This window comes from Cervus elaphus, chromosome 11, assembly GCF_910594005.1.
Source record: "Cervus elaphus chromosome 11, mCerEla1.1, whole genome shotgun sequence".
In the NCBI taxonomy this organism is placed as follows: domain Eukaryota; kingdom Metazoa; phylum Chordata; class Mammalia; order Artiodactyla; family Cervidae; genus Cervus; species Cervus elaphus.
In genome coordinates, this window is record NC_057825.1 from 23,296,011 (window position 1) to 23,319,150 (window position 23,140).

The following is a 23,140-nucleotide window of genomic DNA, read 5'->3' on the forward strand; positions in this document are numbered from 1 at the left end:
GATAGCAGGCACATCTTATTTATTCTTCTTATTTCTGAGACGTAAAAGCACAAAAGTTTGTCTTTTGTTTCCCTTCTCTGGCTATCACTACTCTGAATTCATAAAAAACATCACAATTTATATTTCAAGAAACAACTGAAGGGTATACTCATTCTGGGGTACTGATTTTACTTACAACATTGTACAATAATTTTACTATTTATCAAGAGTTTGTTGCCTCATTAAAGCACAGCTGTAGCTTCTAAACAATGAGCACCCAAGGATAGTCCCTCCCTTGAAAGAATTTCATTGCTTGTGCCTGAGAAAAACATCAAGTGCAACAACAAGGGGATGCCACAAAACTAGCCTCTGGCAAAGCCTTTGTGTCTCAGCTCAAACTAACAACCTGTGAGGACAAAGGATGCTGCTTATTTCAAGGTACAAACAAAGCCCGGGAGAGTGTCTGGTTGACAGAGGAGGAGTCTTCAGACACTCTGGACTCACCCTCTGCCTTCCTCTTTCAAGTCTGGACCCAGCTCCCCAGGGGTTTTCCCTAACAGGCCGCCTCCCTGCAGCAAAAATGCTGGTTCGTCAACACAACACATCCAGTGGTTTTGACAACAACTATCAGAATGGAATTTCCACCAGCCAGCTGTGACACTCTGGAGGAACCCGATGGATATTCCTGAATGCAAATCTCTTATGCTTTCCTAGTATGGATACAAGGGCCTACAAGGGACTGAAACTAAAAATCCAAAGTTGGGACTGGTAAATCAGCAGTCATGTGGATCAAGCACAGTCTTCAGTTGTGAACTTGACTGTGTTGACTGGTGACATTCAGCCACTGCCATGCAATCCTTCTCTCCTGCTCCACTCCCCCGTTTTGGTTGCTTTGAAAGTGCTACAGCCTAGAGTCATATGTTGGGTTGTCTGGGGGGGAAGTACTCAAAAGTACTTTAAAGCACCTGTTTCAAGGATTCCATCATATATTCTCACTGTATGATGAGCCAGGAAAGCAGCAGAAATGGACTTGATCTGATTTATCACTTGGTTATCTCTAGGTAGAGACATAGGTGATACAAGGATTAAGTGGATCGCTAATGCTTGGTTACAATACTCATGATTGGTTCTAATGCTAATGATTTCACCAAGGAGTTGTGCAAAACACAGGATAGCAATTTTCACACAGGACTACCAAAGTAAGACTGTATCTTTGAAAATGGACCTACTTTTGTTTATAAATGCCTTCATTAAATGTTTTAAATGCAGTAAATGTTTTAAGAGAAGCTGAGCTTGCTTCTTGCGGGTGAGTAACTTGAGATGGTCAGTGTTCCAAAAGTAACAGAAACTGCAGAACCACAGTTAATTAATCTACCAGAAGTTATCATATTTTGAATTTGAAAAATTCTCTCTAGACTAAGAGATTCATTTTGAGTGTATGAAGAAATCTGTAATTCAACCCTAATGATTTTCTGAAAAAGTGAAGCCGTACTGACAAGTCTAAACCAGTGGGGCCCACATCTGTTTCCCATTATCATCTCCTAGGAGCTGGTGAGAAGTCGATGCCCAGGTATTGTGAGTTGGACTCAGTGAGTAAAGCATGGGACTGTTTTTAACAAGCACCCTTAAGTCTGGAGGCTGCTCAGCCCAGATAATTAGGGACCAAATGGAAATGCTGTTTCAAGGGACTGTCACAAGAGAAACTAAAGTTTCTTTGACATGGGAATTGGTACTGCAGAGTTTCAAAAGCAAAGGGAAGAACCTACTCTCAAAATCGGCATGTCAGCCTGCCATCACAGCCACAGAAGATGGAGATCTAAGAGCTGCTGCCTGCCCTTATGAAAACACTTGGTTAAAAATGCAAACCACAACACCCCTCTCCTCCGTTTGCTTCATAAATTCATAATGGTCTCATCTGAGGGGGAGAGGCCTGCCTAGATGTTCCTTAGCAGTCCTAAACTGCTCATGGAATAATCTATTTTCAGGAAAGCATCCTTCTGCAATGTCTGAAGTGCGGAGATGTGTGCTGGCCTGTGTGCACAGAGCGCCCACTGACGCGGGAGGAACGTGAAGACGAGGCCTGCCCCAGGCATTTGGATCAGACGGGGAACTCTCGATTTCTGCCAGCAAGGAGCAGCAGTTCATGACAGGCAGCATATGTGCTCAGAGGAGATCTGGCTATGTCTTCCACAGGAACCCATGGCTGGTAGTGCAAGGACTGTGTGACTAACTCCATGTGGCTCCAATCTCAATATGACACGGAAGAGACAGCATGGGCTGAAGGTTCCAGCAGCTGTTGGAACTCAGCCTCTTCCACCTCGGGGCCAGGTGATGCCTGACATTATTTAACTTCTGAGCTTCCACTTTCTCATTGTAAAATTAGATAACATCACCTTCCTGCAGTAGCTTTGTTGTGTGAAGTGATAATGCATGTCAATTGCACATAACACTGTGTGCTGTCAAAAAAAGGGAATTAGCGATTTATCCCCCATGGATTCTCAAGTTAGCATGGTAAGCCGTGTTAAAAGAACATCAAAACATTTTTTGGTAAAAATGTGTGTGTGTGTTAGTCACTCAGTCATGTCCGACTCTTTGCAACCCCACGGACTGTAGCCTGCCAGGCTCCTCTGTCCATAGGAATCTCCAGGCAAGAATACTGGAATGGGTTGCCATTCCCTTCTCCAGGGGGTCTTGTCAACCCAGGGATCGAACTGGGGTCTCCCACGCTGCAGGCAGATTCTTTACTGCCTGAGCCACCAGGGAAGCTTTGTTGATATCCTTAATCAGATGTTACTATCAAGCATTGTCTCTATTTCTAAATGAAATATTTTTGTTTAGGGCTAAGGAGAAATGGAAAGAAACTGTGATATTTCAAGAAAAATAATTCTAATTTCATCTAAAGGCTAATACCAATTTTATATCCTTCTTTCATTGGCTCTCCTGCAGGTACTGATTTTTTAAACCTAGAATCTAGACAAAAGAAGTCTATCTTTAATCAGTTGCGGTGAGGTAGATGAACCTAGAATTTCTTATACAGAGTGAAGTAAGTCATGAAGAGAAAAACAAATATCATATTAATACATATATATGGAATCTAGAAAAATGGTATTGATGAATCTAGTAGCATATGACCTTGTGGACACAGTGGGGGAAGGTGAGGGTGGGATGAATTGAGAAAGTAACACTGACATATATCGGAGAAGGCAATGGCACCCCACTCCAGTACTCTTGCCTGGAAAATCCCATGGACGGAGGAGCCTGGTAGGCTGCAGTCCATGGGGTCGCTAGGAGTCGGACACGACTGAGCGACTTCACTTTCACTTTTCACTTTCATGAATTAGAGAAGGAAATGGCAACCCACTCCAGTGTTCTTGCCTGGAGAATCCCAGGGATGGGGGAGCCTGGTGGGCTGCCGTCTATGGGGTTGCACAGAGTCGGACACGACTGAAGTGACTTAGCAGCAGCAGCAGCAGCATGTGTAAAATTGTTATGTGGGAAGTTGGTAAATAACAAGGAGCCCAGCCTGGTTCTCTGTGATAACCCAGAAGGGTGGGATGGGGGAAGGGGAAGGAGGCTCAGGTGGGAAGGGATATACATACATATATATACATATATGTATGTATATATATTTATGACTGATTCGAACTGTTGTACAGTAGAAACCAACATAAAATTGCAAAGTAATTTTCCACCAATTGAAAAACAAATGAAAATTAAAAAAGAAAAGAAGCCTGCCTGTACATTAATACTCACGTGTACTCCCGTTTCATAGGTGGCCAAGCCTGCAGTAGCAAAACCAGGTGCTGGAATTCCACCTCCTGGTGACTGGCCTCCAGGAGCTCCGTGAAGAGATCACAGCGCTTCTCTTCATCCTCCACGTCAGCTACGTCCACCTGGGAAGGGAACACAGACCTGAAACCCACGGCAAAGGCTCCTGGATTGCTTTCCAGAAAAACTCAAATCGGGTTATTTGATTAAATGCTCTTTCAGAAATTTTTACAAACTGTCAAGGGAAGATTTGACAACACCACCTAACTTTACTCCCCCAAAACCTTCAAAAGCTCTATGTTTTACCCAATTTCAAACATTTATGCTAAAAGTTGCTTAGAATGAAGTCACAGGAAGGTTTTCGACATTCTTTACCAAAATAAATTTTAAAAAGTAGGTTTTCATAGAACTGACTTATTAGCATTCAATGTATGTCATTTAAAAATACAGTTCAGTTTCATGTGAGATTATAGCAGTTCATCATACTCAATATCAGCCAATAAATTATCCTGCCATTGCTTCATACTGTCTAGAATATTTCTATAATTGAAAATTCAAGATTTTATTAAAGTACATTTGGGGCTTTCCAGGTGGTTCAGTTGTAAAGACTCCGTCTGGCAATGTGGGAAGCACAGGAGACAGGGGTTCAATCCCTGGGTTGGGAAGATCCCCTGCAGGAGAGCACAGCAATATATTCCAGTATTCTTGCCTAAAAACTTCCATGGACAGAGAAGCCTTATGACATGACTGAGCAACTGAGCACACACAGAGCATATATGACAAGGAATGTTTTTTGCTATAAATCAAAGTATTGATAAAATATCTTTTATTCACAGCTCCATTTCTAAAGAAGTCTGTCAATTAAAAACTAATTTTTCCTCCTATTGAATAACCTAATAATACTTCTTTTACATTAAGGCAGTCCTCATATCTCCAACACCTCTGTGAAGAAAATACTTGCTACTTTAAGCTAGAAAACAGTTTTAAATATAAAGAAAGCCAAAAGCTGGTTCTCCTGTTTCCTAGCCTCTCTTAAAACACATCCTTTGTATTTAGGTATTTAAGACTCAAGATGATACCTTGCAAGAATAATGAGAATGGATGTTACCTATACATTTGCTAAACTGTCTGTACTAATGTATGTTCCCAAAACATTTGATTTGATGGTCATTCCAGCTCTGATCCTGAGCAGCTACCTGAAAAAGTTATACTATGAATTCTAAATTTTCACAAAAGTTGACACATACCATGTAATTACTGCTAATTACTATGGACAGTCTTGACACAGTAACCAGTCAGATCCTTCAAAACCCAACTTAAAGCTCCATGTCATTCTTGCATGGAATAACAACTAATAACCCCAAAACTTCCTCTAGTTTCTGAAATAATTTTACAATACAGTTAGTCAGTTGATCCTTATAACAGTCTTATATGGAGAACAGCACAGGTATTACTAACCTCGATTTTCAGATGAAGAAGCAGGCTTGTCTGTCCTGGTAACATGGCTAGAGAGTGGCAAAGCCAATATATAATTATGCTCAGATCAGGCTTTTCTGAAACTGGAGGACTCAGTAAGCTAGAGAAGCTTTGAATTATTTAAATTAGTGGTCTAATTGGGAATTTGGCAACATTTTCTTGCCCATTTATAAAGAAATGTTTGGAAAAAAAAAATCCTCTCAAAGCACCCATTTGTCATTACCTGACCTCACCACCTGCAACTCCTCTCCAGCCTCGGGGCCTCTGTGTATTCACCGTGCCTGCTTCCACCTCGGGAACTTTGATCTCCTTCCACTGCCTGGCACATTCTTGCTTCAACACCTGCATGGCTCATTCCTTTTCTTCAGATCTCTCAAATGTCACCTTATCAGGGAATACACTGCATAACTGTCCCTGCTAAACTAGCGTTCCCCCATCCCATTTCCCTCCCTCGCTTTAGATTCCTTCTTAGCACTTACAAGTTTGTGACATATAACGTACTTCTTTGAGAAAAAAGAAACATTTGTTTGCTGGTTTATCCCCACTACTTAAAATAATGCCTGATACAGAGTAAATGAACAGTCGTGATTAAGTGAAAGGCAAAGGGGAAAAGGAAAGATATACCCATTTGAATACAGAGTTCCAAAGAATAACAAGGGGAGATAAGAAAGCCTTCCTCAGTGATCAATGCAAAGAAATAGAGGAAAATAATAGAAAGGGAAAGGCTACAGATCTCTTCAAGAAAATCAGAGATACCAAGGGAACATTTCATGCAAAGATGGGCACAATAAAGGACAGAAACGGTATGAACCTGACAGAAGCAGAAGATACTAAGAAAAGGTGGCAAGAATTTACAGAAGAACAATACAAAAAAGATCTCAATGACCCAGATAACCATATGGTATGATCAGTCGCCTAGAGCGAGTGTGAAGTCAAGTGGGCCTTAGCATCACTATGAACAAAGCTAGTGGAGGTGATGGAACTCCAGCTGAGCTATATGATGCTTTTAAAGTGTTGCACTCAATATGCCAGCAAATTTGGAAAACTCAGCAATGGCCAAGGACTGAAAAAGGTCAGTTTTCATTACAATCCCAAAGAAAGGCAGCGCAGATGTTCAAACTACCGCACAATTGCACTCATGTCACATGCTAGCAAAGTAATGCTCAAAATTCTCCAAATGAGGCTTCAATAGTATGTGAACCAAGAACTTGCAGACATTCAAGCTGGATTTTGAAAAGGCAGAGGAAGAAGAGATCAAATTGCCAACATCCGTTGGATCATAGAGAAAGCAAAAGAATTCCAGAAAAACATCTACTTCTGACTACACTAAGGCCTTTGATTGTGTGGATCACAACAAACTGTGGAAAATTCTTCAAGAGATGGGAATACCAGAACTTACCTGCCTCCTGATGAACCTGTATGCAGATCAAGTAGCAACAGTTAGAACCAGACATGGAACAATGGGCTGGATCAAAATTGGGAAAGGAGTACATCAAGGTTGTATATTGTCACCCTGCTTATTTAACTTATATGCAGAGTACATCATGCAAAATGCCAGGCTGGATGAATCACAAGCTGGAATCAAGATTGCCAGGAGAAATATCAATAACCTCAGATATGCAGATGACACCACCCTTATGGCAGAAAGCAGAGAGGAACTGAAGAGCCTCTTGATGAAAATGAAAGAGTAGAGTAAAAAGTTGGCTTAAAACTCAACAACATTCAAAAAATTAAGATCATGGTATCCGGTCCCATCACTTCATGGCCAATAGATGGGGAAACAATGGAAATGTGGAATGGAATTTTAATGAAAATGTGAGCTGCACTAATTTTGTGTTGCAGGACGGGCGAGTTGAGGGGTAATGGAGAAATGGACACATTTTCAATAGGTTTCCCATATTTTTCTACAGTTGCTTCTTTTTGTCCCCCTTCTCTACAAGGATGGTGTTTAAAAAAATTAATGCACTCTTGGGCTCCAAAATCACTGTAGATGGTGACTGCAGCCATGAAATTAAAAGATGCTTGCTCCTTCAAGAAAAGCTCTGACCAACCTAGACAGCATATTAAAAACCAGAGACATTACTTTGCCAATACAGGTGTATCTAGTCAAAGCTAAGGTTTTTCCAGTAGTCATGTATGGATGTGAGAGTTTGACCATAAAGGAGGCTGAGAGATGAAGAATTGATGCTTTTGAACTGTGGTGTTGGATAAGACTCTGAGAATCCCTTAGACTGCAAGGAGATCAAACCAGACAATCCTAAAGGAAATCAACACTGGCTATTCACTGGAAGGATTGATGCTGAAGCCCCAATACTTTGGCCACCTGCTGTGAAGAGCTGACTCATTAGAAAAGACCCTGATGCTGGGAATGAGTGAAAGCAGGAGGAGAAGGGGTCGACAGAGGATGAGATGGTTGGATGGCATCACTGACTTGATGGACATAAGTTTGAGCAAGCTGAGGGAGATCGTGATGGACAGGGAGGCTGGCGTGCTGCAGTCCATGGGGCTGTGAAGAGTCTGACATGACTGAGTGACCGAATGAAGAACAACAACTGATTAAGTGAATGAATGAATGAGCAGACATACAAATAAATGATCATAAAATATTGCAACATAGAATGATATTAAATATGCATGGAGTTATCATAGATTTTTGGCTGTTTTTTTTTTTTTTTTGATTGGAGATAGACAAAAGTTGTGGTTTTTTTTTTTAATAAAAAGATCCCACCAAAAGGAAATCACTAAAAATTACCAGAGATGGCATGTTTATTGACATTATGTTTCAACCAATGATGCCTTGTGGTTAGCTGCATGATTTCTGTAAGGTCCCTTGTTTTGTCTCATTTTCCAAGTCTGAAAAATAGGGTCCAAAAATCCCCATTGTCTCAGAAGCTCTAAGTAGATGCCTGGAGGTCTGCAGCAGGGAAAAGGGTTGGTAAATGCTGCATTCTTCCTTCTGATTTATTATCTGGGTTTATTTGTAGAGAAACTTTTGTGCTTAAAAAATATTTTAAAACAACTGAATGATAAATCTCCTGACAGTGCCAATATTCCAGTTTCTAAAATTAAGTGCAGTATAATTATTAACAAGACGGTTCTCCTTTACATAAAATGTAGAGTCATACCAAGTAAATGAAGAGATTAGGAAAAAATGATTCATGTTTTCAATATAATTTAGATTGATTTCTTTTTAGAAATTGTAGTAGCTTATAAATATCTAGAGCATGAACTGTATCATAAAGGAAGGAAAGAGAAAAGAAACTATAAATTAGACCTTTCTATGTTTGCTTTTATACTAGTGTGCAATTATTAGTTTCCATTTTTAAAAATGTGTGTGGTAGTAGGTTTCTTTGTATAATGCCTTCCTCACATGTACACAGACATTTAAAGGGTAAAATAATTTCAATTATTAGTAACTTGTTTCTCGGAGCATTGAAACCCATGTCTAAAATATAAATGTGAAAAATACAGCAACTTAACAAATCATCCATTTTGTGTACGCACACTCCCTGATTATAATAAAGGATGCCAAATTGTTATTATTCAGCTCTTAAGAAAGCAGTTTTAAACTCGATCACTGTAGCTACAAAAGCTTTACCTTACATGAGAATAATATGGGACTAAAACTGGACTGGAACACATGTTTTCTTAAGATATGATAAATAACATACTTTGTTGGATAATCATTGTTTAGTTGATAAGTCGTGTCTGACTCTTAGCAACCCCATGGACAGCAGCACACCAGGCTTCCTTGTCTTTCACCATCTTCTGTTGTTTGCTCAAACTCACGTCCATTGATGCCCTCCAACCATCACATCCCTGTCACCCCCTTCTCCTGCCCTCAATCTTTCCCAGGATCAGGGTCTTTTCTAATGAGTTGGCTCTTTGCATCAGGTGGCCAAAGTATTGGAGCTTCAGCATTAGTCATTCCAATGAATATTGAGTTTATTTTTTTTAGGATTTACTGGTTTTATCTCTGTGCAGTCCAAGGGACTCTCAAGAGCCTTCTTCAGTACCACAGTTCAAAAGCATCAATTCTCTGGTGCTCAGCATTCTTCATGGTCCAACTCTCACATCCATCCATACATGACTACTGGAAAAATCATAGCTGTTGGCAAATTGAGGTCTTTGATTTTTAATATGCTGTCTAGGTTTGTCATAGCTTTCCATCCAAGGAGCAAGCATCTTTTAATTTCATGGCTGCAGTCACCATCCACAGTGATTTTGGAGTCCAAGAAAATAAAATCTGTGACTGTTTTCCCTTTTTCCCCTTCAATTAGCCATGAGGTGATGTGACCAGATTCCATGATCTTACACAAACTGTGGAAAATTCTTAGAGATGGGAATACCAGACCACCTGACCTGAGAAATCTGTAAGCAGGTCAAGAAGCAACAGTTAGAACTGGACATGGAACAACAGACTGGTTCCAAATAGGAAAAGGAGTACGTCAAGGCTGTATATTGTCACCCTGCTCATTTAACTTACATGCAGAGTACATCATAAGAAATGCTGCACTGGATGACGCACAAGCTGGAATCAAGATTGCTGGGAGAAATGTCAATAACCGCTGATACGCAGATGACACCACCCTTATGGCAGAAAGTAAAGAAGAACTAAAGCACCCCTTGATGAAAGTGAAAGAGGAGAGTGAAAAAGCTGGCTTAAAACTCAACATTCAGAAAACTAAGATCATGGCATCTGGTCCCATCACTTCATGGCCAATAGATGGGAAAACAGAAACAGTGACAGATTTTATCTTTTTGGGCTCCAAAATTACTGCAGATGGTGACTGTAGCCATGAAATTAAAAGATGCTTGCTCCTTCGAAGAAAAGCTCTGACCAATCTAGACAGCATATTAAAAAGCAGAGACATTACTTTGCCAACAAAGGTCCATCTAGTCAAAGCTATGGTAGTCGTGTATGGATGGGAGATTTATAAAGAAAGCTGAGCGCCAAAGAATTGATGCTTTTGAATTGGGGTGTTGGAGAAGACTTTTGAGAGTCCCTTGGACTGCAAGGAGATCCAACCAGACAATTCTAAAGGAAATCAGTCCTGAATATTCATTGGAAGGACTGATGCTGAAGCTGAAACTCTAATACTTTGTCCACCTGATGCAAAGAACTGACTCAATGAAAAAGACCCTGATGCTAGGAAAGACTGAGGGCGGGAGGAGAAGGGGACGGCAGAGGATGAGATGGTTGGATGGCATCACCAACTCAATGGACATGAGTTTGAGTAAACTTCGGCAGTTGGTAATGGACAGGGAAGCCTGACATGCTGCAGTCCATGGGGTCGCAAAGAGTCGAACACAACTGAGTGACTGAACTGAAGTGACTGGATGCCCATGATCTTCATTTTTTGAATGTTGAATTTATGCCAGCTTTTTCACTCTCCTTTTTCACCCTCATCAGAAGGCTCTTTAGTTCCTCTTCACTTTTGGCCATTAGAGTGGTATCATCTGCATGTCTGAGGTTGTTGATATTTCTTCCAGCAATCTTGATTCCAGCTTGTGATTCAACCAGCTCGGCATACTTTGATATATACATTAATCTAGGATTTGTGTCCACATATTAAACTACCTAAATTTATCAAAACTTACCAAAATAATATGTTTATCTTGTTCATAATGCCTTAATCAGGCTTTAAAAATAAATTCTGATAACTAAAATGCAAAATAAATTTTTGTATAAAGAAATATAAAAGAGAAATGTGCAAGAAACTTCCAGCCTGGACAAAATGGCTTTTCCCTAATCCTCTCTGCTAAGCATAACTAATAACCATGAAAATACTTAAAGAGACACCAAAAGAGAACTCATAAAGATGATAAAAAAATGCAAACTAGTTTGGAAGCCCAGGACTGGAGGAATGACCCCAACAGAAAGAAGCCACTCAGACCCAGTGTTTCCTGAGTCCTGACCTAGAAGTGGAAGACATCAGGGGGAAGGTTATTTCTCATCAGAATTCCAGAAGAAAGGGAGAAAGTAGAGCTAAAAGAGTATTTTAAGAAATATGTAAAACTCAGGAGAGGAAGTACTGCTCCAAGACAACAAAAGTTAAAGCAAACACATCTCAGAGGCTTGCAGTGGCTGTGAGAGCACATAATTTATATCAATATCATGGGGATTAAAACTCCCTAAAAACAAGACCCCTGGCTGAGTATGAATGTGCACCTATGAAACAATCAGATTTTCTCTTTTCTGGGAAGTACTGCAGCCTGTATTGAAATATATATTCCTAGTATCTAAATATATTTCATAAAAGTGTAAGTTCAGAGAACTGACTTCAGTGACCAAACAGCTGCAATATGATATGACTATAGAACCTATTAATAGCGAGGAAAAACTGCAGGTGGCTATCAAATGCTCCATAAGAACTTTGTAACAGACTTCATAACATACTATATAAGGAAATTCTAAAACAAATAATAAAGGGAAACTCAACTAAATGACCAGCTTTTATTTTTTTTATTTTTTTAATGACCAGCTTTTAAAACAGTGCTGGCAAAGTCAAAGTAACACAGAAAAATGTTTATTTTGGAGGTATTCCTGGACCTTTCTGAGCTTTAATGTCCTCTTCCATAAAATGGAGATACGTATGTCTATGATGGTTGTGAACACTAAAAGGATATAGATAAGGTAGCCAGCAAGAGGCTGGCACACGGTAGGCACACAATAGACAGTAGGCATTATTCATATTATCACCTACATAATAAGCTGGATATAAAAAAGCAGAAGTAGGTGCTATGATTTCTTCTAACATGAATTACGCCTACAGATTAGGCAGGACAGAAAAAGTATGTGAAGAAATACAGCTATTTTAGGATAATGGAATCTTGGGTTAACTTTTAGCTCTTTTTAAAACTTTGCTTATTTGTGCAATAGTTAATGCTGATCTGGAATGACTCTTAAAATATGCTTTGCATAGAACAGTAAAAATAAAATTGAAAGAATTGTTATTTTTTTCCTACACTTAGTTTCATTCTTTTTTCTCCAGTGAAAACGAAAGTGACATATATTTCTTTTAACACTTCTGTCCCTTCCCCTGTGGGCAGGGGGTGAAAATGTCCACAATTTTATAGGCATCGTTGAGTTGGTGACAACTCCATACTGACACCACTAACCAAACATCACAGGATTTTAAAGGGTAAAATTCAAGTGTGACTCAAACATAAAAATACCTCTTTCCCTTTTGTCTCTGAAAGTGATGTTTCTCTCTTCATTGAATTGGGTGACTTCAGCCCTTGCGGTAAGTCATTTGTCAAGTAGCTGCAGCTTCCTTATCAGACATGGAGTCATTGTCCTTGAAAAAGTGGACTGAACCACTTATTCTCAGATGTGAACAGCTTTAACTTTAAATTTCTCTGTGGCTGCTTGAAGATGGACATGACTATCTTAAACTGAGACACCTCTCCTGAAATCTGCACCCTCCTGTAGGCAACGGTAGCAGCTTAATCTTCAGATATTTGTGAATATGAAATAGGTACTAATGCTTATGAAAGTACTTTATCAACAGAAAAAATTAGCAACATGTAGGGGATTATTATTGATAATAGGCTTATTCATCACTGTATACTATCTTCCATGTGAGTTTATGAGCTACTAGGCTGGTTCTAAAAGGCTCATATGATGATATCCAAGGCCGTGTGCAAGTCCTCTTGGGGACACAGTAAAGTCAGACCGAACCGGGTGTGTACACACAGCTTCAAAACACAAAACAAATAAACAAAAAAAAAATATCCCTACTTCAACAGATATGTAGAAATATGAAAAGGTGACAGAAATGACTTCTAGAAGACTAGATTCCTGTCTGTTACACCTACCACTTTTAAGTTTATTCCATTTTTTTAAAAATCAACATTGAAGTATAGTTGACTTACAATGCTATGTTAGTCTCAAGTGTACAGGAAAGTGATTCAGTTACATATGTACCTGTATCTATTCTTCTTCAGATTCTTTTCCCACACAGGTTATTACAGAATACTGAGCAGAGTTCCCCGTGCTATACAATAGGTCCTTGTTGGTTACCTACTTTATATACAGTAGTGTGTATATGTTAATCCCAAATTAGGAGTTTGGGATTAACAACTACTCCTTTTCTAAGATTCCGGGTGGCCAATACTACCTCTTGTGTCCATTGGATCACATGTGCTTCTCTGCGGAAGGGAAGTCAAATATTCAGAAGACCAAAAGGTCACAGGCTGTTGAACGAGCTGTTAAATTTAGTCATAAACTGTCAGACTACCACCCACTAATCTAAGCAGTACCTAGACCAGTGTCTAGTACACAGTAAGTACTCAACGAAGAAAGAAAGAAAGTGAAGTCGCTCAGTCATGTCCGAGTCTTTGCGACCCCATGGACTCCTAGGCTTACCAGGCTCCTCCATCCATGGGATTCTCCAGGCAAGAATACTGGAGTGGGTTGCCATTTCCTTCTCCAGAAGATCTTCCTGACCCAGGGATTGAACCCAGGTCTCCTGCATTGTAGGCAGAGGCTTTACCCTATGAGCCACCAGGGAAGTCCAAGTACTTGATAAACAGTATCATTACCATTAATTACAGTGAAAGTGAAAGTGATAGTCGCTCAGTCATGTCCAAGTCCATGTGACCTCACAGACTATAGCCTGCCAGGCTCCTCTGTCCATGGAATTCTTCAGGCAAGAATACTGCAGTGGGCCACTGTTCCCTTCACCAGGAGATCTTCCCAACCCAAAGATCCAACCCAGGTCTCCTGCACTGTGGGCAGATTCTTTACTGTCTCAGCCACCAGGGAAGCCCATTAATTACTGTAATTGATAATTATTATTAGATAAAAGAATATAAACCACATCAATCGTGATTATGTCTATTTCTGAATATTTATGTTTTGTTAATAGAAAATATAAAATTGTGGAAATAAGACTAAAGTTGAAATACTGAAAGTAGGACAGCTATCTTCTAGCCAATTTTCTCATTGCTATGGCAGAGAACTATAGAATAGATGCAGCTATAGAGAGAATTTCATAACTACTATATCTTGCACTGTATATAATAAAGGCAAAATGTGTTGCTGAGACAGCCTGAGGGTTCAAATAACATTCTCGAGCCCACATGGAAGGAAGAGTATCTACTACAGGAAGAGTGTCCTGATCAGCAATAAACAAGTGAGACACTGATTTATTTCCTACCTTCGCCTCTGCTGATGGGCACACACATTTAGCCTCTGCTTCTCTCCAAAGGTGTATTAGGAAAATGAGTGTCTTTTTGTGAACTGCTCAAGAATAAAGGGTCCTCAATTGCTATTAAAAAGTCCCTCTTAGTGTGTGGCAAACACATCCTTAGGATGGGGAGGGAACCCAATGACAGAATTAAGTTCCCAAGGGTTTTCCAGATGCTTGGAGTTGTATGTGGGGCGCACAAACACATAAATATACAGAAAAAGCTGGTGACTGCACTCATGAGCCATGTTCTCCAGCCTACTTATTTTACTGTATCTCTAAAGCTAGAAATGACACAATAAAGCATTCCATGATCCCTCTCCATAAGTGAGTGCTGCTGTAACTTCAATACATAATACACATTTTCAGGTGGCTAGATATAATATTTAATGACAGCATCTTTCAAATGAGACATATGAGAAGGGAAATACTTCTGTTTTAAAATAATAAGAAAAAAAAGAAAAAAAATAATAAGAAAGACTTTGCCTTAAAAACTTTTCCTCTAGGACAAATAATCACTCCATATGAGCCTCTAGAAGTACACGCTTACTTTAAAGAATTGCTATAAAAGCGAAAATTTTAAGGACAGACTTTGCTTTTTCAGTTAAAGTTGATATAGTAGTAATAGACTAATTCATGGAGCCAGATATGCTTTCGCTATAATATATCACTCAGACTCAGATGGAATACTGGCCCTGTCACTTAATACCTCTGTGATCAGGTGAAAATATCCCACCAAGCCTTGGTGCTTTCATTTGCAAAAATAAGGTAATAGTACCTAACCTATCAGGATACTTTGAGAATAATATAATATATAACATAATACAGGACAATATACAGAGAGACACACACAACTGAACAGGTATCTAACACTGAGTTAACACAGAGCTCTTATGGTGGAGACAGTACTGGCAGTTCATAATAACGAATACCTAACACATAATAACGAGTAATATTACATCATTCTGCTATGTTTTAGCAAAGATACTGTAAAGACTCCTTAACTACTCTGTGCTTATTTGCTCATGTGTTGAATGGAATTATAATAAAACCTCCATCAAAGGGTTCTTATGAGGTTTCAGTGATAAAATACACATACAAAACCTAATGGTCAATTCACAGACGTCCCTATAAAACATGAAAACTGACAGTACATAAGCATCTTCTCAACTTAAGTAAAAATAGACTACTACTAGAACATTCAGAGCTTTTATTTTGAATCTTTTTTTTATTACACTTGAAACTATCCAGAGAGTTATGCATAGAAGAAGAAAATGGTGGCCACTGAGTTACATGGGCTCCTAGATAGTCTGTATGTAGAATGGCCATATATCCTCCAAAACAAAAAGAACAAGAATAAAACTACATAAAACTGGTATATTCAGTATAATTACAGGTCGGGAATGTCTAAACTTCAAATCATCATAAGTGAAAAAGAAAAAAACACCAAATTCCAAAGAATGACCTCTCACATTTCATGTAAATGTTTCACATATTCAAAAAGTATATCCATATTTGAAATAAGTAAGAACGGGGAAAACCATACAAACAGAAATAAAATTAACCTATCAGTACTATAAGTGAATAAGCTAATTACACTGGAGGTGGTGTGTGTGTATGTGTGAAAAAGAGAAAGAGAGAGACGTAATCTTGAAAAAAGATTCTTAAGTACTTTTAACTCTAAGGCTAAAGACAAAAAGAGCTCTACACAAATACTCTATCTAGTAAGTTGGCTGGAATTTCCATAGCTACTTTATCTGTTCCTGGGATAAAACAAATAAATGCACTATGGATTAGGAGAGTCAAGTTTCTCACTGACAGAGAAAGCAGTTTATAAATAAGGAAAAAGAGAAGATTAGAATAAACTGGATTGGCACTGGGAGTATCAGCACAAATTCATGGTCTTAAAAATGAATACAAACATATATAAAAATAGACATAGACTTACATGTGCTCTGTCCCCTTAGAGCATCTAAAAGCTATAATACCACCACATCAATGACTATACCTAGTACTTAAGTCTTGGCTTCTAAATACCATTCTTTATTAAAAAGAAAAAAAAAGTCAATGATTGAATCTGGATGTGAGTAGGCAAAGTGTAAGAGGGTTTCGAACATTTGTGTTCAAAAAGTGATAGGATGGGCACAAGTTAAAACGATCCAGGAGAAAACTTGAAAGGCTCCCCGTCGCTAAATCTGAGATAACTGGAGCAAAAATGAAAACAGTGATAGTAACAGATTACAACCACAGAACAAAATGAGAATCCTTGAGCTTGTAGTGATATAAATAAATAAATGAATAAATAATATAAGGGGAGAACAAATGACAAAAAAAATACCATTTGGGAAATACCACAGTGATCATTAACTCAGGCAATAATCAGCAATGTGTGCTAAAATTAACTGGTGAAAATGTGATGAGAAAGTGTTTACACAATCTCAAAGTACCTCACCACAAGACATTTATTAATCCCAAAGGGAAAAAGATAATTTCACAGAGAAGAAACATGGCTGACACCACCTCAATCAAGTGATGCAAATGAACACTACTGGTAAAAGAACACATAAGTGTCGTGTATCCCCTAAGATAATGTACTGGGAAGGATCCAACGTCACTTCTGCGGTATTCTCACCAAAAATGCACTACTTGAGTGCCTGAACAAAACTCAGACAAAGTCAAATTTAGTGACCTTTCACAAAATAATTGTCCAGTGTTTTTAAAAATGTCAAGGTCATAAAAGGGGGAAAAAAAGAATGAGATACTGTTTTAGATTACAGGACCCTAAGGAGACTTGGCATTAAGTGCAATGTGTGACCTGCATGGAATGTGGACCAGAAAAACACATCAGTGGGACGGCTGACAAAATCTGAATGATGTGTAAATTAGACAAGGTACTGCATCAGTGTTAGCTGTGGGCATCTGAGATGGCAATATTTGGTGAAGCTGCATGAAAAGTATATAACATTTTTTGTAAAATTTACATAATTTTTCCAGTAAGTCAATGAAAAGTCAGATAAAATAACAGAAGTTATGTCCAGTGACATCATATCCCTACCACCCTCCAATATTCAAACCCTTGTATTTTCCTGCCTTTTCCCCCCACTTTTCCTTCTAACCCACTGGGAGGATGAAGAGACAACAGCGGCGAAACCCATTAGGAACATGACCACTCAGGCCATCATACCTTTAAGCAAAGGACACTTGGCTGTAAACTGTCCCACTACAAATTAGGCCAACTGGGACCCGAGCTGACCCCAGGAGAAGGCTGCCCTGAGATGGAATCAAAGCCATCCCAGCCAGTCGTGATTACTAAACTCAGGTCTACTTCCCAGGAGGTGGTTGCTGGTGAGCTCAGACCCCCATGAGGCTATAAGGACAGTCTGCCTGTGTGGCAGGATAAACAGGCTGCCCTGTCTTACCCCAATCCCAGAAAAGAAAGTGCTGTTGAGAATTAAAACATACTACTGACATAGCCCTGAATTTGGGGTCTTTCTCCATAAATTCTCCAAAATTTTCTTTCTCCATAATCCACAGGATTTCTGCTGTGTTTCCCAGCTAATCACAGAGCATCACTTCCTCCCTCGTAACTTCAGCAGAAATTGGAGGGGCACTGGGCTCGTGTCTCACCTCTGTACCCAAGCAGTCACTGAGTACGCACCTCCAGCCTCCAGACCATACACCCAGCTGTGCTGAGTTCAGGTCAAGAATCCTCTCCTTAGAGCAGTCTTCCTGCCCTCAGACAGGACAGCGACCCGCCCTCCCGAGCCCCACGCATTGTGCACTTTTATCACAGCACCCATGCACTTAGGGTGTTAGCTTTGTTTACAAATCTATGTTCTGTACCGGACTGGAGCCCTCACACCAACAGGGTCTTTCTACCTGGACTGGAGTAGGAGCTTTGCATGAATGATTCATTTAACTCTCACAGCATTTATCTATTATTCCCATTTTACACACGGGGAAACTGAGGTTGTAAGAGGGTCGGTAACTGTTCCAAGGCCACAGAGCTACAGAGTGATGAAGCTGGGACTGGAAAGCAGGTCTACACGGTGAAGAGCCTAAATACTTTTCATGCTACTTGCTTTGTCTATCTCCAGAGCGTAGCACAGTGAATGGTGCATAATCTATGTCTGGAGACTCTCTGATGAATATTTCACATGATGTTCGGTTCAAACAAATAATTAGCAGTCATGGCATTTTTCAGAATTTTAGCTAGCAGCAGTTAATATACACAATGCGGTGTGTACTGAGAGAGTGAAAAACGCTAAAAAGATGAAGCGTTCTCTGAACAAACTCCTGATTCTTCACACCTAATCACATTCTATCCACGTAGAGTGATGGTGGGAAGAGAAAGGGACAGCACAGTAACAACAAAACACAACGCAAATGTTACTGCTCAGTGTATCCCCCTGGCAGATAGGAAGAAGAGTAGTACACAGGCTTCTGGATCACAAGGATCTGTTGCTCACAAGCTGGGTAGGTCATGTGACCACATCTTCTAAGTCACGTGATTTCACCTAAACCGGAGCAAATGGTAACTACTTTGCAAGGTCATTTTAAAATTGAAATGCAGTGACGTGCACTTTAGGAGACATTCCACAGTCTCTTCTTCTTCTCCAAGGATGCCAGTGACCAGAGGGTGAAATTAAGAGGAAAAACCCATTATTCGTAAGGAGGGACCTTCTCAAGGTCTCCAAACATCTGCAGAACCCAGTAATACGGATGCTTGCTCAACTTTAGTCATTTTAGGGAAAAGGGCACATCGACCTCTCACTCATATCTGGACAAAAATACTTAGGATTTGTTTGCTTCCACATGAGAAGCAACTGGCTGATCAGAAATCACTGTCAGCAAAATATGGCAAATTAATACAAAATAATTTCAATCTAAAAGCACCAGGCCACTCTGCAAGGAAACATTTCTATTATTCCAAGCAGATCATTTTATTTGCATATAAGGGTGCAGCAGCATGGCCTAATCATCATTCATGGCAAGAACACTGGACTGAATGTCAGGAGTCCCGGCCTTGCCACTTTAAAGGTGACCTTGGACACGGCTTTTAAGATTTAATATTCATTAGTTCAACAAATATTTACTGTCTGTAGGTTCCCTGTTCTCATGGAATTTGTATTCTAATGGAAGAAAAAAGACATCACATAATAGACAGACAGATAAGCAGGAGGAAGGTAGCAGATAGTGGTAAGTGATTAGAAAAGAAAAAAAAATCTCATAAAATAGGTTGTGACTGGATGCAGTCATTTTGGAAATAACATTTATGCTAAAATCTGAGGACGTGACTTCTTCATCTCTGGACATCCTTCTCTACAAAATATGCTTCTTGAACAGGGGTGCTTTCAAACATGTCTTCTAGTTCTAGGATTGTGATTTCACGCCTCTTAGAGATACATTTATGTGAGCACATATTTTTAACATCAAATAATATCCTATGTTTGATTAAGAGAATTATTTATGACAATGAGTCCTAGCTTTTAACACATTTAAGGTATCAGTAAATCTTTTGTAAGGAACTAAATAAACTTCTGCATTCATAACTCTTCGTTCCTATTGATCTGTCTGAGCTCTGACAAAAAAATGAGTATTTTGTTTATGTTTTGGGAAACGTCACCAAGTTGGCCACTGACCAGAAGGACTAATATGTCCTTCCATGTATACATGAATTTGTGATGAGGTTTGAAATTGTCTTAAACTCATTTTTCTGTTGATCACTTAAAACCATAAATTCAGACTGAAATTTTACAATGTTCTTTTTTTAGGTGAATTTTTTTTTTTTTACATAAAACCAGAAAAAAAATTGAGGTGATGGGATATGGAATTTTTTAAGGAAACATCAGTATTTTGAACCATATTTTTCATGCACCAGTTAACTAGAAAATTACAAAACCTGAAAAACTCAGACAAATTGTACCAAGAAAATTAACACGGTCCATTCTCCCCCTCCCCCTGTTAAGCTTCTCCCTCCCTTCCTTCTGCCTCCCTGTTGCCCTCCACGCTGGGGCACATTTCTGGGGTGGAAAGGAAGGCCTCTCATGCTGTTGAAAATTGAGGGCCTCTGAATTTTTAATTTTGTTAACTAATCATTAGAAAAGTAAAAATCGCTGTCTCTCTGAGAAGCAGTGAGGTAGCAGGCTACACAGACTGTGTGTTGAATTTTGCAGGAGCTGACTGGTTTCCTGGCAACACGTTGATTTGTGGGGGCACTACTTTGGGCACTCGAGGATAATTAAATATTAAGCCCCTCTTTGATGTATGCAAAGTCTGCCTAAGAGGATTACCAGCCACGGTGAAGGTAGCAGTCCCACATTTTCTGGTAATTGAACATTGCAGCGTCATTATCTGTTCTTATCTTTGCTCTGTAAGAACCCATCTCTCTCCTTAATATTGCTTTGAAATGGAGAAGGAGATAGGGAAAAATTAAGAAAACGAGAGCCCGTGCAAACAACAGTTTGGGGTCTTCTAGATGTTTGGGACATGGGGATGAAAACAACAGTTTAACACGTGTCAAAGAAATGACAGAGGTGAGCAAGGCATCCTCTGTCTCCTCTGGTTCAAGGCTCCATTTCACACACCAAGCAGCCAAGGCTCATAGTGTAAGAATTTTCTCCGAGATTGTAAACAATGGTAGAGGGAGGGTGGAGACACAAGTCATTTAAAAGTTGCAACTTAAAAAAAAAAAAAAAAAAGTTGCAACTTGTTCTATGAATACAACTGGAATGTTGAGGAAAGCATAAAAGCAGTGGGTATACTTATGATTTCTGAAGTGTTTAGAGCCAAATATAAGAGTGCATGTTCTAATGTTTCAACATGATAGATGAAATGGGTATTTCCCCCCTTTCCAGGTTTCCACGCTGTTTCATAATATTTCTGGCGCATGGATCTGACGTGACATGAAGTGAGGCTCGAGAGAAGCAGGCTTCATTGTCCTGCCAGGCTCCAGCCATCAAGGAAGAGAAAATTGAAAAAAGGGTGAGAACTTGAAAAATGGAGGGTCTGTCAGAAAAATGCATAAATGTTAAGAGCGTTTATTTGTTTCAGGATGAGACGGAACCTAAGGTTCCACTTGGCGAAAATAACGTGACCTAGTGTGTTGCTTAACCTCAGAAATGCTATGAGAACCTCCGGGTCTGCTGAAAACACGCACACGTCTAACGTCCACTATGCCAGGGGCCTGGAGTGTCTGTCACAGCCCAGTACACTCTGTTCACAGACCGCTCTTGAGAAAGCCTGTTAGTGGTCTCAATGCAATTCAAAGCAAAATATTAAGACTAAATAATTTGATAAGGTCATGATGCTTCAGAGTATCATTCAGATATTAGTGGCTTTAATATACTGTTTTAGCAGTGTGGCAGGATTAGAGAATCTTTGATAAAATCCATCTTTTTTGAATCTCAAATTCTCTAACTCTGAAGAATAGATAGTATTTACTTATTTCTCTCACAGAGGGAAATAAGAATATAGACGGTAACTCAGGAGATGTACTGAGATGAGTCTTGAGATATTTTTAATATTTGGTTCTCTTGTTCTTTAAATGAAGTAATAAGGATACTAACAGAAATTATAAGGCAAAGTTTTAAAATGAGAAGGTAAACTGGGTTGGAGTCAGACTTCCAGGAAGCTCTTTTGCAGATTAGAAAGCAAGTCTTACTTTCTAACTTTTATTGGCCTATAGTCTGCAAGCTAAAGCACTTGATTAATGCTGACTCTTAGATCCAATAGCTTCAGGATGCATCAGTTTAGAATCTAAGCCAAAATTCAACAGCCACCGTATTTCTTTGATTTAGGAATTAGCATTTTCACTTAGTCAACAAGCATTTAAGCTCTGGATGTGTGCACAGCGTTCTTAGAGGGCTTTGAAAAATGGTTAAGTATATCCTCCAGGGTTTCTGAGTTTTCAGGTAGAAACTTTAAGTAGCAGAAGTAATAATAATAATAATAATAATAGATCAAATGTGTGGAGTTCAAAGTTCAATTAAGTTTGAAACCTTCAGGGAAGGATCCAAGGAGGTGACGGACTGAGTGAGCCTTGCAGGATAAAATAAAGAAACCAAGATCTTATGTCTCTGCTACATTGTGTCTGTCTACATATAGAAGAGAGGGCATTTGAGTGCCTTGGCAGAGCATGACCAAATGAATGAGCTAAACTGCACGCTGCATTACCACTTAGACCTGCATCTCTCCAGGGAAAGGGTGAGCTGCCCTAATTAATTGATACTATGAAAAACCCTGACTGTATCCTATGAAGAGAAAAATTATATATACATGTCAGGTGACTGAGGCATCATCTACTCTGTATATTCAAACATATGGAAAAGTAAAAACATACTGGGTTGCACACATTTAACTGCTACATAACTGTACTGATGAACACAATGGGAAGACTGCATTAACAAGCTGATTATTCACTTGAAGGTGGTTTAAAGGAATCAGGACATGGCCATCAGATGCACCCTCACCTGTCTCTGGGGCCAGGTGGCTTTGAGGATGGCCTCCGTTCTGAAGAACACGAGGAGCTTGCCGTCCTCCTCGGTCAGGTGAAATGACTGTCCCAGAACCTGTAGCACGTGAATGCGGGGCCGCACGGGCCAGGCGTCATTGGCACAGAAAGGCCGAAGCCACTCCAGCAGGTCCTCGGAGGACACCAGCTCTTCTCTGCAAAACAAGGGGTACATTGAAAAAGAAAAAGACTTGGTGGTTTCTAATTCCAG

The 23,140-nt window shown here is 39.5% G+C and overlaps 1 protein-coding gene across 1 annotated transcript in view; it reads right to left on the minus strand.

The window, feature by feature from the left end:
- Window positions 1-23,140, minus strand: part of NBAS (NBAS subunit of NRZ tethering complex) — a 309,213-nt gene that overhangs the window by 19,046 nt on the left and 267,027 nt on the right. Inside the window, exons 48-49 of the mRNA XM_043917136.1 lie at window positions 22,889-23,084; window positions 3,733-3,872 (exon numbers count right to left, since the gene is read on the minus strand). Coding sequence (XP_043773071.1) covers window positions 3,733-3,872; window positions 22,889-23,084 — 336 coding nt within the window. The remainder of the gene's footprint in view (window positions 1-3,732; window positions 3,873-22,888; window positions 23,085-23,140) is intronic.